General features: G+C 50.7%; 1 protein-coding gene across 1 annotated transcript in view; it reads left to right on the top strand.

The window, feature by feature from the left end:
• The window catches only part of LOC134472245 (glutamate receptor ionotropic, delta-1-like), a 260,838-nt gene that overhangs the window by 234,100 nt on the left and 10,666 nt on the right, over positions 1-16,072 (top strand). The window contains 1 exon segment of the mRNA XM_063233516.1: positions 10,262-10,428. Within this exon segment, the coding sequence (XP_063089586.1) occupies positions 10,262-10,428 (167 nt within the window).

The following is a 16,072-nucleotide window of genomic DNA, read 5'->3' as shown; positions in this document are numbered from 1 at the left end:
GCCACCTCCGTCTCTCCCGTTGAGCATGTTCCCCTGTGGTGCTTTGCAGATTCAGGGTCTCATCCAGATATAAGATCACTCTCCCGCCCTCCTTGGGCAGCAGGGCTCCTGCAGCTCCTGAGTTGGGTGTGCTGAGTGGCCCTGAGGTCTGTCTGCTCTGCATCATTTTGGGCCAGGTGTTTCCACTGTGTAGCTGACCAGGGAAGGTGGACGCCTCACCTCCAGCAGAAATGAGCCTCCTGCATCCACTGTGGCTCACCAGGCGCTTGGGACCCAAGTTCTCTGCTGCCTCCCTGGGGACTGTGACGCTCATGGTACCTTTTACACACACAGGCACATGTGCACAGACATGTACATGCATACTAAAATTTCCACACACATATACACCTGCACACCCACATACACACACGATTATCTGTGTGTGCTCTCACACACTTGCACATACTCACATAACTTTCACACATGCATGTATATTATCCCACACTCATGCACACACCTATACACACATTCCTACATTCACACACACATACACATTTTACATACTTGCACATATGCACACACTTTTCACATGTGCATGCACTCACAAACATAGATACACCCCTACACAGGTTGGCACATGTGCCTACATGCAAACACATTTTTGCACCCATGCACATTACCACACATCCTCACATGCATGCACACTCATGCACACGTGACTTCACACATGTTAGCACACAACCCTTACATACATGCACACTTACACCCTCACGCATGCAGACACACATGCTGCACTCACGTAGTGTGCTGCTGACTGGGTGAGGGGGAGGAGTGCCTGACAGGAGGGCGTGGCTGGGGGGAAAGGAGTTCCCATCCCAGCTGGCAGCTGGATCCCTGGGGATGGGGAGAAGGCAGCTGAGCGTGTGCCGGGTGCAGTGCCCTGCGTCCCGGGATCTTACACTGGAGGGACCCTCGTGGGACACCTTGCCCAGCCCCAAGCATGCAGCATTGCTCACTGCTGGATATGATGGGTGGGACTGCTGGCTTTTCCCACTCAAGATCGGAGGCTGATTCTCTAAAATTACCCTCTTGCACATCTGCAGTCTCGAAGGAAATTCTTGCTGCGCATGAGAAACAGAGATTTAAAAATAAAAATAAAATCCACTTGTAACGGCACCATCCAAAGCTGACCACGTCGTTTGCTACTGGATTTTGATTCCTTATAGGGACACACCTTTACAAGGGCATTAATATGGTGACAGGCTCTCATTCATTACACAGTGTGCGGTCGGTTATCATTTATTTAGCAGAGCCCTGAGCGTGGCACATATCAAGGGCTTTAATCCTCATCAGAATTCTGTGAGGTGTGGGCCGTTTTATATCCCGCAGCATCAGGGCCTTGAAATGTGAACTAACTAGCCTGGCCTCACACAGCCAGCTGCAGAGCAGCTGGGATTCAGATCCAGACCCAGGCGAACTCCCGGCCTAGGCTGGCTCTTTTTGGACGTGGACGTTTCCCTCAGTCATTAGTCCTCTGTAAGCACTATATTAACAGTAATTTAACGTTCCAGCCCATCATTCAATGCTACCATTTACCCACCTGATTCTTCATTATTGGGCGTCTCGCTTGTTTCTAATTTCTGGCCACTTTCAGCATGGCTGTTCTGTAGAATCTTTGCACGCACATCTTTTTAGAGACTGGGATTCCACAGGAGAAATCCCAAGGGGTAGAATCACTGCATGTGCACATTTGAAAAAGCATTGGACTCTCCCCCACCAACCTTCCACTCCAGAAATATCGCGCCAGCCCGCGCTCCTGCAAGCAGGTGCAACATTGGCCTTTTCTCCGCCGATGCTGTGGGTTTGTGCTGTTGCACCTTGTGATTTGGCCCTGTGCGTGAGACCGGTACGGCCGCAGCCAGGGTCAGGCTGTGTCTGGCAGTGCGCTGCCGGGGTAGGAACACAACTGTCAGATCTGGGACTCAGATGCGTGAAAGGCCGGGCGCTGCTTTGTCGGGATGAAGGGCGGATGCCAGCAGAGGCGGCACGTGTGCCACTTGGGTGGTTAATGCACACACTAGTGTGTCTGGTTGGCAGAGGGTCCTCAGAAATGTGCAGAGCCTTGTCCTCCTCCCAGAGGTGCAGCACCCCATGAAGCATCTTTGTACAGCTGGAGAGGGAAGCATTTGGATTCACACCCGAGTTATCAAGAGCCCTTCCTTCCTTCAGCCCTCCCTTCTTGAGGCTGATGGGAGAGGGGAAAGCCTGGGCTCCTTGGAGCTGGGTGGAACGGAGAGTGACCTGCCCACTCTCAAGTAGAAGCTTGGATGAGTCACTGCCTCTTTCCAAACCTTGGTTTGTCCATCTGTACAAGGGGGTGAGTGGTCTGTCCTTGGGAGTCATCCCACAGAGGATCAGACCCATGTTTCTGAAGATCCTTGGACCCAGTGGATGCTCCGCCCCCAGCTGCCTGGACTGGTTCTGTGCTTCATCCCAGCAGCCCTTGGAACTGAGACAGATACTGCCAGCATTGGCAGGGCGGGAAATGTTCTGGTTGCTTGCCCTGTTCTTAACGCCATGAGGATGGAGTAGAAGATAACATCCTTTTCCTCGCAGGCTGATGCCTCTGAAAGTCTGTGCTCCAGTGAATCAGGAAAGGAGGGAAGTGCAGAACAAGAGGCTGTGCAGTCTCATTTTATTACCAATGTGGAGCCACATTGAGAGTGTGTCGGCCAGGGCTGTGGCTCACTGTGGCTGTGCTTACAGTGCCCCGCCTTCCCCAGCCACACGGACCACACATCTAGTGCTACATATTAGGAAGGATCCCGTGTGCACGGGAGCCGGACAGCCCTGCGGCCCCAGGTCCCTTCCATCCTCACCGTTCCACTGTGCAGGTGGGCCGGGAGGGGTCACCGGTGACACGCGCTTGCACAGTTTGCTGAGATGCTTGCTGGGAGACCAGTTGGGTGGCCCTGCCACCTGCTGCTGTCTGGCAGCCCCTGGATGGATGTCAAGGTGCCCTTGACTGTCTCCATTGCCAAAGGTGTTCTTCCCTCCCAGTAAGTCCTCACCTCTACCTTTTTCGTGGCAGTATGAATAGTTTTTGTTAGAACTTATTTGTTCAATTTTATCTTTAGGGAAGGGGCAGAGTGAGATAAAGCACACCATCTACAAGCAGGCCAGGGAGGCTCCAGGTGTTCCAGTGTGACAGGTCTAAGTACTCCACAGTCCGTATAATCACTGTGTGGTGCATAAGATGCCATCGCCTTCACGAACCATGACGTATTAAATTATTTCCCTAATGATGAGTATTTAAGCTGTTCATATGTTGACTTTATAGTCAGTGCTAAATATGAAATACTTCTCGTATCTTCCAGAAATGTTCAGATTGCTTTTTAGGATACATTTCCATTCACCAGGGTAAAAGTTGTGAGCAGCTTTAAATGTTTCTGTTATGTGTCATTGCTTTACTTTCCAAAGGGCTTAGCCATAATGCCAATGGCCATTTTGTCCTAACCTCCTTGGCACTGGATGTTACCAATTAAAAAAAAAAAAAAAAAAAAAAAAAAAAAAAAAAAAAAACAAACCACTGTACACATGGCCCAGTTACATTTCCAGGCTACGTTAACTTTGAGATCTCAGCTTTCTTAAATACCCTGAAAATCCTTCTATGTACTTGGCGAAGCATGAGCTCAAGCCCCAGGACCCTAGAGCCAACCCCAGGGTCTTACTGAGGTCGGGAAGAACTGGGTGGAGGGTCTTCCTGCCCATCTGGCTCTCTGCAGAGCCAAGATGTGGAGAAGTCGGTCTCAGTCAGTGACACTGTCTGCAGCCCTATGTTTCAGTGGCTGTGTGACACACCATGAGTCAGTGGCTGGACATTCAGAGCACGTTTAGTACTGTAAATGGACAGGCCAGATAAAGGTAATTGAGTCCACCAACAAGGTGGAGCACAGTGTTGTTTTTGCTCTGTCTTGATGGGAGAATGGAAATCTGCAGCACTGCTTTGACCCTCTGGCAGCCTATTTATTAACTTCTCATACCCTATCATGCCCTAGACATCATCCTCCCTAACCTGCATCCCCAGCAAGGCAGGGCAAGCCTGGGAGACGGGGAAGAGGAGCTGGCACAGACCGGAGGTGCCCCAAAGAGCCACTCTGCAGATCCTGGTGACGTGTGGTGGAAGGGCTTGGGGACACAGGCGGGATGTGGCTGTGCCCACCCTTCTCTGTGAGTGCTGGCTAGTGGTACACAGTTGAGAGGAGGAAAGGTTCCCGTCCACACTGTATCCTCCCAAAGCCTGAAGAAGAATCCTCCGCAGAAGGGAAGTTGCTAATGTAAAGCAAGGACAGCACCGATGCGCAAAGTCTCAGGGACAGAGCTGAGGGATGGAGAATGCTAGGGAGGGACAGGCATGTTCTCCCAGGGAAATCAGAGACTAGCTAAGAGGCTGAGCCCCAGCACAGTGGGCCGAGCCTCTAACAGAATGAGTGGGGTACCAAGACCCAGGGAAGCAAGGGGAGAGCTTGTGATGGGAGGCACAGGAGACCAGCGACAATCCTGCAGGTGGAGCTTGGAGATATTAGCTGTGTCCTGGGCAGGCAAGCCAAGCTGGGGGCAAGCAGCACAGATAAGAAAGTGGGTTCATAATTATTAGGGACCACATGGAAAACCCATTCTGATCTTTCCAGGAAGAAATGCATCTCAGCACATTTTATGGGACAGCAGGGGATGGAGCTAGCTCTGCAAAGGGGGTCCCAAGGGATCTTATGGAGAATGGTAAAGCCATGCTGGGTGCCAGTGTCTGGACTTCTTTAGGTGGCATCTGAACTGTTGCTGAGAGTGTGGTCAAACCTAAGCAAGCGTACATCTCACTGGGGTGCTGTGACACATGGGGAGGAATGCGGACACATGCACAAGGTCCAGAAAGAGCTCCTGGAAATGGATGGATTGCGACCCCGTGGAAGGGCTTGGTGCTCCATGCCACTTAGGCTGGGGCTGACTGAAGAGAGCAGAGAGCTCCGGGAGGCCTCGGCAGTGCAGCAGGTTGCTGAGAAGAAGGAAGATTTCGTGGAGACAGAGCCCAAACCTTCCTGTCCACCGCAGGTGGGACTGTGATTTGGGTCCCATCTTCTTGTCCAAGTCCTGCTCAGGTAGATTTGGGGTCTAACCACTTAGTTCCTCAGGCAGACCCAAGACAGGATGGTAAATAGAGTCCCCATTTGCAAATGAGAGGTTGAGGGCCTGGAGTCACTGAGCAGGTCAAGAAAGGTTTCTATTCACCCTCTTTGTGGCTGCTGTCCTACTGAGCAGGGATTCCAGGCTGACATATTGCAAGCATCCTTTCTTCCTCCTCCTCAGACAGAGCAGCGGGATTATAAAAGCAGCTTCCTGCTGGCAGCTGTGCCCACCCATCCCCAAGGCTATGATGCAACCACAAAGGCTGTGGGGTGAAGGCAGCCAGGTGGCAGAGCACCTGGGGCAGGCTTCCCCAAGAGTCTGCACTTGATCTGAGCCAACTTATTCTTTAGCTGACTTGGAACATCACTTGAAAGGTAGGAAGGGAGCTGATCTTAATTCCTCCTTCAACATGACATGCCCTTTTGAAATCATACAAATAACAGTGTCTGATTGTCACGTTGAATTGCAAGCATGGATCCGAAATGTTCTGAAGTCTGACTAAAGCCAAATATTAGGTCGTAAGTCAACATTTTTCTGAGAAACTTGGTTACTAAGAGGTTCAAAAATTTCTATCTTTTCACAAGGAAACTTGTTTGCCGGCAGGAAAAAAATCTCAAAGACTGTTATCTTCTTACACGGAGACAGAGATGTGTGTAATTTTGCAATGCAGGTTGAAGCCCTTCAGGATTTCTGGAATTGGATTGGTCCAGGAGCAAAGCTTTGGTGTAATGTTTGAATTGCTCCCTATGGAAAAGCCAACAGGTGGCACTGGTGTGTGTCATTTCTGACAAGGAGGTTGGGCAAATTAGTGTGAAAAGCTGGGAGCTGCTGGGTCCTGCGGTGGGAGGTCATGTTCTACCCACAGATCCTGAGGATGGAGAAAATCTGACAAGAAAGCACTCATCTTGGGCCACTGGCACTTAGGGTCTTGAAGGAAGGAAAATCTTGGTTTTGATCAGAGCCACAGTGGCACTCCCTGGAAACTCAGCTCGCATGGGGATTCAGTGGGATTTGGGAAGAGCCAGGGATAGTGCTGGTCCCGAAGCCCAGCAGCTGGTCCTGCTCTTCTATGTGTGAGGCTTCAGTGCACTGACCACGCCCACACTGAGGTCTTCAGCATCTGGTGTGAGCCGTGGGAGGAGGGGAGGGAAAGGGAGAGGGACTTCTGTGTGCTCGCTATGGAATGAAACCCGGCACTCTGTGGCACCTAGAACCTTGCACACTCTGCTGAGAAGGCTAAGCACCTAGCTCTGGTTTGCATCACGTGCAGAAACCTGAAGCAGCCCCTGGTTCTAGACAGAAGTGAATGCTAGTTACTGGGAAGGGCGAGGTGGAGCTCGAGACTCCTGTGGAGACCCCTGGTGGGATAATCTTTTCTTCAAGTGTGTTTGGTATTTATGTTTCTTGTTGGGAGTTGGTTCCTGCCTGGGACATCTTAATCCTCCCATCTCCCCACCTCCTGGTCCACTTTTCATTTCCAAAAAAATCTATCATCCTATTTCCTTATTTTGCTCATTATTTATACTTTAGGTTTCTCCTATAAGAGAAACCATGGGATAGTTAAGCTTATGTGTCTGACATATTTGACTTAACCTTCTGGTCTCCAGACACACCCATTCTACTCTAAATGACTCAGCTCTATCCTTCTTTAGAGCAGAGTGGCCCTGCATTACGTGTAAATACCACATTTCCTGTGTCCATTCATCTGCTGATGGACATGTAAGCTGCTTCAGGGATTTTTAGCTATTATGGGAAGGAATAATCTGAGGCTCTTGCATCTTACAGAATGTACTGTCACCAGAAACTGGCTCCTGTACAAATGTAGGTGTGTGTGCATATGTACAAATGTGCAGTGTGTGTGTGTGTGTGTGTGTGTGTGTGTGTGAGCTCATTCTCATGTCAGGCCAGGGAAAGGCAAGTGGCAGAAGCTGACTGGCACCGTAACAAGCAGGTGCCTGTTCCTAATGGGTTCTTCCCAGGAGACTAAGCTCCACATCTGCCCATGCTTCATATTAAGTCACGGCTGGCAACAGGCACTGAACCCACAACCATCACCCTAAGGGGGACCAGTCAGGTTCTAAGCAGAATAGTGAGAGGACCAGACTTATCCGTGTTGTCCCTCCCATTCCCCAGGGCCTGTCACCAGGGAGTAGCTTCTTCCTCTTGCCCTGCATCTCTTGTGCTCCCCTTGCATATCTGACCTGCACAGCTCAGTCCTCCGTGGTTAGGCTCCACACTCTGCAGGGATGAGTGAGAGATGGGCCCATTCCCTCAGGACCCTCCCTGCTGCATGAGCTGGGCTATAGCTGGAGCCTGCACATCTTTCATATATAACCAAAATGACTGGCATTGGGTTGATTACTTTTCTCCCGCTGCTGAGACAAAATACTCAACACTCAAAGTTAAGGAAGGAAAGGTTTATTCAGCTCACAGTTTTTGAAGATTTAAGTCCATAATCAACTGGCTCCAAGGCAGGTGGCGTGGCAGAGGGGCGACAGTTCATGGCAGCGGAAGATGGCAAAAGCAACCTAAGCAGAAGGAAAGGAGAGCAGAGAGAAAACTGTTTCTGTATTAAATTGTATGCAGCCTACCCACACTAGGGCATTTGTAGCACTCACACCCATAATCGCAACAGTGGACCATAAATCAATCACGAACTCTAGAAGTCCACCCCATGACTGTATGAGGCTTTGGGGGGGACATCCAGAAACAAACCGTAACATTCCACCCCTGGCTTCCCACAGACACATGTATATCCCTTATGCAAAAGACATTTAGTCCATCTCTAAGAGTTGCCAAAGTTCTGACTGTTTCAGCATCACTGAAAAGTCCAAGTTCCAAGTCTCTTCTAAGATCTAAGGCAAACTCTTAGCTACATACCCCTGTATCCCTGAATAAAAAGTTAAACACTTCCAACATTCAGTGGCACAAAATTGACATTACCATTCCAAAAGGTACAAATGGAGACACAAGGGATTGGGACCAGAGCAAGTCAGAATCCATCAAGCAAACATTAAGACCTGTAGTTCTTTGTGGAACCCACAGAACAACCTGTGGTGATTTGTGGGCTCCAGATGACTTGCATGACTCCACCCCTGAGTACTTCCAGTGTTTATAGCTCCCAGAGCTTCTCTTTTAGGCCTGCTCTGCTCAATCTTTGCAGATTTCCGTAGATGATCCACATTCCTGGCTTTTCCAAACTTCTGGGTTTTCCACTGCACTTTAGGCTTAACACTCACAACTCCCCATATCACCCATCAGGGCACACTTCCCGGCCTCCCAGGCCTTCTGGCATCTGAGTGGAATCCTTCCTAACCTCAAACTCTCAAATTCTGCTTTCACCTAAAACCAGTGCCGCATGGATGATGCCAAGGTCTGCTGTGAGATGGAGGAATAGCCATGTTTTCCTCTTTCTTGACTGTATAGGTTGAGTGCCTGGATCACTGAGCACACTTGATCTGATTCTGAGGAGTAAATTCTGCATGTTGCTGCCATTCTGGAACATGGTGCTCTGCGGCTTTCTCCTCAAAGCAAAGTCTTTCACTTTTTGAGTTTTGAGGTTGTAAAGGGTAGAGGTTTGCTGCTGCTTGTGAGGCCCTTAGGTCATCTTTTATATTCTTCTGTTTCTTCTCAGCAATCGAGATCTCCTCAGCTTTATCTTTTTGGTCCACAGATTTATTGATGCTTCCTTTCTGATCAAACTCACAGCCTTTTAAATCATTCTGCTAGGCTCTTTACTCTTGATTCTCAACATAAATCTGGCTAAAAGCCCCAACAATAGCCGTGCCACCACCTTAACCTTTGAATGACTTGAAATTTCTTCTGCCAGATTAATTAGTCTGGTGCTCTTAATCTTAGTGTCAGATGAAATCTCTGGACAGGAGCAAAATACACACAACTTTCTACCCAATGATAATACACATTGTCTGGACTCCAACAACCAATGCACTCTATATTTTTTTCCAGCAGAAACCTCCCAAGCCTGGTCTTTTTTGGCAAAATTTCTATCAGCTTTCTAGTCTTCTGAGCTCTGCCCAGAATCTCCTATGCAGAGCAGCCTAAGGCATTCCAGCTCTGCTCTTTCAGGCATCATCCGAACCTTTCCAGACTCTTCCCACAAGCCATTCCCAATGGCTGTTGAACCACTTAATCTGGTGCAGTCACAGCAATGACCCCAATTTTCTGGCACCAAACTCTGTATCTGGTATCAAATTCTTACTTTTTCTTATTGCTATAACAAAATGCTTGATGCCCAAAATTAAGCAAGGAAGGTTTATTTAGCTCACAGTTTGTGTAGGTTTAAGACCATAACCAGCTGGCTCCAAGGCAGGTTGATATCACAGAGGAGCAACAGTTCTTGGCAATAGAAGATAGCAGAAGCACAAGAACAAAAAGGGAAGGAGAGCAGAGAGGAAACTCTTTCTGTCCCTTATATTGTATGCAGGCTACCCCAAGGGTGGGTACCCTGCATACACTCCTGGTCCCAGCACTGGACCATGAATCAATCGTGAGCTGTAGAAGCCGGACCCCATGACTGCATGAGGCTTCGGAGGGACATGGAGACACCATCCATAACAAGCATCAACCAACAGTGGCACTCATGGGCTAGAGTATGATAGATGAGTTTGCCAGGCTATCTGGTGGGTAGGACTGTTGATGATGGTTCCTTCAGATCTTGCTGTCTTAGTTACTTTATGCTTGTCGCTGAGACAAAATACCTGATGCCCACGTTCAGAAAGGAAAGGTTTATTTCTTACAGTTTTTGGAGGTTTCAGTCCACACTCAGTTGGCTCCATGGCAGGCAGGCATGGCTGGGCTGCCTTTCATGGCCGCTGCAAACAGCAAACAGGAACCGGCAAAGAGCAAGACACACCTTCTTCCTGCCATTACATCACATCCTGGCTCCACCCCTATGTGGGTGCAGCACTGACACCATCAATCCAAGCACTAGCCAATGAACCATCACAAATGCACAATGCAAACTCATGAGGCCTGGGGGACACAGACATAAACCATGACACTTGCCATAGAGATGTCTCACTGCTCAAAGCTGATGTAGTGGGTCAGACCTGCTGATGTCATGGTGATTTTGGTCTTTCAGGCAAAGAAGGGGAACTACGCCTTTCTGTGGGATGTGGCCGTGGTGGAGTACGCAGCTCTGAGGGACGACGACTGCTCTGTGACTGTCATTGGCAACAGCATCAGCAGCAAGGGCTATGGGATTGCACTGCAGCATGGCAGCCCCTACAGGGACCTCTTCTCTCAGAGGTAGGCACGACCGATGGGTTGACCCCAGCATCCCCCACCTCCTGCGGCAGGAGCAGAAGAATGCCTTCTCATAGGAGCTCAGGGCAGACGCACTCCCATGCATTTGTCACATCTTGCTAAACACAGACTGTGTACCAGTGTTTCCTCCTCCCCTCAGCTAGGGCCTGAGTAGGTGCTGGATTCAAAGAGGAGGTACATCGTCTCTTCCTAAGCAGGCATCTAGTGCTGCTGACCAGGTTCACTGTCAGGGTGCTGGGATGGGTGGCAGACAGAAGAGGGCATCTACAGACCCAGGAGACCTTCCAGAGTTGGCACCATGAGAGGCCTGGAGTAGTAGAAATTAGCCAGATCAATGACTAAGGAATGGGTTTTGGAAAGGGCTGAATAATCACCTTTAACGGGAGATATGCCATGTCTCCAAAGGGGTAATTGTCATGTGGAAGCTTAGAATGTAGATCTAGGTGGCAGAATGTCCCCTTCTTCATCTGCACATAGCCTGAGGGACTGCAGATGGTAGAACAGGAGTTTCCTGGTGCAAGGAGATGCTGCCTGCTGGTTTTCTATTGCAGAGAGTCATCCCCCTCCCTGACTCCCCGGACCAGAATCCAGGTTTCTAAGCCTGCTTTAGCTACCTAGTAGTAAGCATTAGCCAATAATATGGCACTGGAGGGGAAAGGTACAGGCAGGGGGGTTCCAGCCTCAGCGGAGCCCACGGTAGCCTTTCCCAGAAGCAAATGCAGTGGGTCTAGTTTGCCTTTGCCCACTCTGCTTCCCACGGGACTTACTGGTGTAAGTCCATCCCTTGAAGCTTCTTAGGACATGGTCAAGTTTCTGGCTGCCTGATCTGGGCATCTGGCTGCTTTCTTGGGAAAATTAGTCCTCAGCCTTCCACCTCAGTGACTGGGCATTAGCCAAACTGGACTGAAGATAAAAGCTCAGTGGCCTCTTCCCAGCAGCCAGTCTTCCATTAGGGACTCCTGTCCCCGAAGGTCTCTGTGCCTTTGGCCGACTCTGGCACAGGTCTGTGAGATCGCCTCCTGCTGGGTGAAGGTGGAATTGCAGGGCCCAGTGAAAAAGCCAACCAGTGTTGGTCTCCCAAATTCAAGCTGTAGCGGAAGTGCCCAGGTGGCGTAATGTCAGCCTCCAAGTGCAGTGGGTAAAGCTGGGTGTGGGGTAGGACTTGTTAAGGTAAATGAGGCTCTGGGTTGTTTTTCTAGAATTTCATCAAGTATGCACTCTGTGCTTTTCTCTGTGCTCTGGAGCAGAGCACTGTGATGCAAGACGAGGAGTGATTTGTCAGTTGCTCCAATTCAAGGCATGAAGAGGCGAGGCTTTGTCCCTAAACTGTAGTGCACATTGGCATTCCTGCGCTTTGTCCTGGCTGGCTTTCCTGCCTGGGATGTTCAGGGTGATTGTACAGACCAGCAATCTGCAGGCGGCTCAGTGGAGCAGATGTAAGGAAGCCCATGAGGCCCACACAGCAGTAACATCCAGACAGCGAACACAACCCTAGACAGCAGTGCTCCCCGAAGCACAGTTTGAGTCCCTGGAGCCGGAATTCCTGTTAGCTCCTGTGAGTCTGCAGAACTGAACGTCTCCTCTCAGAGAGAGCAGATGACCGGGTAACATGTGGTAAAGGGATTCAGGACAGTGGGAGCCTGAGCTTGATCAGAAGAAGGCATGAAGACCCTGACACTGGAGAAGGAGGAGATGAGTAGGGAAGAGCGTGGTCGCTCTCCTGCTGTACCAGGTGATGAGGAAGTAGGTGGCATTTGTGTGGACCATGACCAGCTTGGAGCTGGCCCTGGATCGGCTGTGCATAGGACCCATCTGTCCCATCACTGTGAGGCCTCTGGGGCTTCTCCCACCCCTCCTCGTGGTCACCATCAGCAGAAGTGGCTCATCCAGTTTTCACGTCATTCCTGCAGTACGTAGCCCTCTTTGCTTTCTCAGATGGCCACGCGCTCGGTGTCTTCACTGTGACACTTGTCTCCATGGTGAAGCCTTTCCTGGGCTAGTGGCACCCTCTGGGCAGACAGGTGTCTGCTGCTGAGGGAACACTCAGCCCTCAGGTTGCCAGCCTCTTTCTGCCACAGTTCTGCATTGAATCCTGGGCACAGAAGTGTGTGCTGCCTTGGGAGCCCCCTGGAAGGCTGACGAGGCTGGTCCTCAGGCAGCACATCAAACCGTTTGCAGAAAAAAGGTCCCCACATAAGTAGCAGACCTCAGCCTTATTGTCTGGAGCCCTCGCCCCTGTCCTTCGGGGAGCTAAGCTGTTTCCTTGCTTTGGCAGAGGACAGGATGTAGACGTATGCATGAGTAATGGAACTGTAAGAGGTTTGCAGGCCGCAGCATGCAGAGTGAGCATTCAATAAATGTTTAGCAACTTAATAGCCATTTATTGAGCACCTACTGTGTTACAAGCTCCACAAGTATTGAATAAAGCCAAACACCTGCAATTATATCTGTCTGGAAAATAGAACCACACTGGCTTCAGCCAGTGGCTATTATCGCTCTGGCTTCCTCGTAAGTGGGATACGGATTATTATAGCGTGTGCTCCTTTAGCCCTATTCTGCATGGTCCTTTGTTCCTGGGACTTGCCTTTCCCGCTGCATCTGTACTTCAGTTTTCTTTTATGTTTGTCTGTCTTGCCTTTAATGCTGTGTCTTCCTATAAATTGCCTTCCACTCTTTCTGTGCATGAAAGATGCGCACCGTTCTGGGTAGCTAAAACAGTTGAGAAGATCAGCAAAATTAAACAGCCCACCTGATGTCATGCAGGAGAGGCGAGGATCTGACCCCACCATCTGGCCAGAGCCTCTCCATCCCCTGGACCCGAGTTTGGCCCGCAGAGAAAAACTGCTGTTCCGCAAGGAGACGGCCTCCCTCACCAGCGCCGTCCAGGGCTGAGCAGCAACACTGCTGTTTTCTAATTAAAACCTTGGCCACATCGTCTGGTCTCTGAACCTAAGTCTTCTCGTGGTGTAACGGCCATAGCAGGGCTGCTCTGCAGGCTGTTGGTGAGGATTCAGGCTGTGTCAGAGGGTTTGCTCCTTCTGCGTTCTCCTAGGAGGTGGCTCAGCTCAACAGTGGCCTAAGAAAGCTGCTGTTAACACAGCCCCCAGACTGTGTGGCCGTCACCCGCCCTTTCTGGAGTCCTTAGTACTTGTCAGGTCTTGAGCCAGGGTTCTCGCAGGTAGGTGGTTTTTTACCCTAGAACTGAAGTGGTAGGAGAGCTGAGTTTGAGGGCCTCAGAGTGTGGGTTTGAACCAATGTTCATCGAGCAGTTTATGTCTGTCAGTACGAAGTCTTCTCCGTCTGCACGGGGACTCCTTCATTCAGCTGGTGGTATGTCCAGGGCCCCAATGCCTTGTGCAGTGGGTGCTTTGTCTGCCAGGAGCTTTAACCTGTTCCACCTTGCCAGCTGGGGCTTAATTAAGGTAGCTGTCCTGACATAATCAAAGCCACGTAAAATAGCCAGTGAGACCCTGCCGCTGCCCCATTAATCATGCAACGTGGGGAGACAGCTGTGGTGCTCCCCGTTATCGGGAGCATGACCAGAGCCATGCAGAGGTGCGAGTACATCATGCATTTATCTTGGCCACCAGGTCCCACCATGCACAGCCTCTTCCCGAGTTCTGTGTGCTCCTCAGTGCCCTGGGAACACAGTGGACAGGACATCATGGTCTCATGGGGCCTCTTCAGTGTAGATTAGTGTTCATTATTCAATATTATATGTTTATTGACAAAATAAATATCTGCGGATAGCCTGGGCTGTACTGGCCCATGTGCTTGTACTAGGGTGGACATGGAAAGCAGCCCCTCTCCTGAAGCCATTGCCAGGCTCCTCTGGCGGGGACGGGTCAGCAGTCTGTGCTGGGAAGAGGGGGAAGCTGAGGTGAGCAGGAGAATTCTCTTGTCCCAGAATCCTCGGCTGAGATCTTTTGCCGCCAGGGCCTGCCTTTTGCACTGATTTGGGCCTTTTCAAGGCAGTGAGAGCCTGTGTCCTGCTGTGCCCATAAGGCTATCAGATCCTCTTGGCCGTCACCTGTGCTCCCAAGTCTTTGCATGGTCACCACCAGAGCGCAGACCTGCGGTCACAGCAGGCTGCAGTGCGGTCCGCGGCGGGGTCTCTGCGGCCATCCAGCAGGGCTTCTCCTGGCTCGTTGTGAGCCAGGCTCAGGAGCTCTTCTCCCCAGTGGAAGAGCCTGTACACTCAGGGCCCGGAGCACCCCGCTGCCCCTGCCTCACTGTTTAGATTCCTGGGTTTCAGAGGAAGCCGCAAAGCCCTGTAACAGCAGAAAATCATTGTGAGGACTCTGGGATCAGGAGTTGGTCCACTCCACAGCGGCACACAGTGCACAGTCCTGACTCCCTTTCCTGCTGGGGCTCTGTCCATCTCACTGCGTTCGCCTTCTGGCCCTTTGCTTTGGGCTCAGCACCCTCTCTGCTTGTGTGTCAGCACCTTAAACCCCTGGAGCTGCTGCCCGGGACAGGGACACACAGGGCTCAGCCTCGGGAGGGTTCTTCTTGCCTCGAATGCCAACCCTGCCAACCTCAAAGTGGCTCTGGCAAGTTGTTTCACCTCCGTGCCCCACTGACCTTCTCTGAAAAAATGAGAAAACAGAAGTCACCACCTCAGAGTGTCAGCGTGAGGACTCGCTCGCCACGCTCTTGGTGTGGTCGTTGGCCCAGAGACCCTGTTGGGTGATCAGCAGTCCCCTACTGTTGACTCCTCAGTGCCCTCCCAGTCCTCCAGTCTGAGTTCCCTCCAGATTCACCCCTTGCTGGCCAGCTACTCCAGTTCACTGTATTTCTCAGAGCCCAGGTCTTTCCACCCGTCGCTCTCCGGGCTTTCTGGTTGGTGTCTGTGCTTCCAGGCCACAAGCTCAGCAGTGCTAAACGTCATACCTGGAGCAGGCCAGTGACTCCTTAAGTCAAACAGACACATGAACTATTTTGTGGATCCTAGTGGGACAAAATTAGGACAGAGGTGCTGTGTGCCCCTTATTCAAAATGCTTGGGTTCGGAAGTTTGGGTTTTTTCCTGATCTTGGAATATTTGAGATCTCTTGGGGATGGGACCTAAGTCTGAATGTGAAATATGTGTATGTTTTATATACACCTTAGGCACATAGTCAGAAGGTAACGTTACACAGCATTTTAAATTTATGCATGAAACAGGGCCAAACCATCAGAGGGCATGTTGATGCTCAAAGTTTCAAATTTTGGGGTATTTCAGATGGTGGATTTTGGATTAAGGATGCTCAAACTACAGTCTTTGAGTTTTGAGGGAAAAGATTCTGGGGATCTGAACGACCTAACCCCACAGCCTGTGTGTCTGTCCACTTCACTTCTCAGTGGTCCAGTTTTACCCCTGTACGTGGTGCGCCGCCCACATGAAGGTCCCCTGAACGGTGCCCTGGGACTTGTCCCTGGCATTGGGATGGGGTGGAGGAGAGCAGGGGACCTGGTGTGTTTGGTGAAAGCTGTCTGTCTGTGGCGTGCCGATGAGCTCAGGAGGGAAGCTGAGGCAGAGAGCAGCCAGGATGGTTCAGGGTTGGTTGTCTGTGGTGGGACCAGCATGGAGGGGCGGTGGCTAGGACTCCATGGCTAATTAATGAGCTCAGTGGCTCTGGTTCACC

Source organism: Cavia porcellus, unplaced genomic scaffold (assembly GCF_034190915.1).
Source record: "Cavia porcellus strain 051 isolate PalLab524CR breed Dunkin Hartley unplaced genomic scaffold, mCavPor4.1 scaffold_23, whole genome shotgun sequence".
Taxonomy (NCBI): Eukaryota; Metazoa; Chordata; class Mammalia; order Rodentia; family Caviidae; genus Cavia; species Cavia porcellus.
Note: the sequence above shows the minus strand (reverse complement) of the source record. Positions and strands in the feature narration are given on the sequence as shown.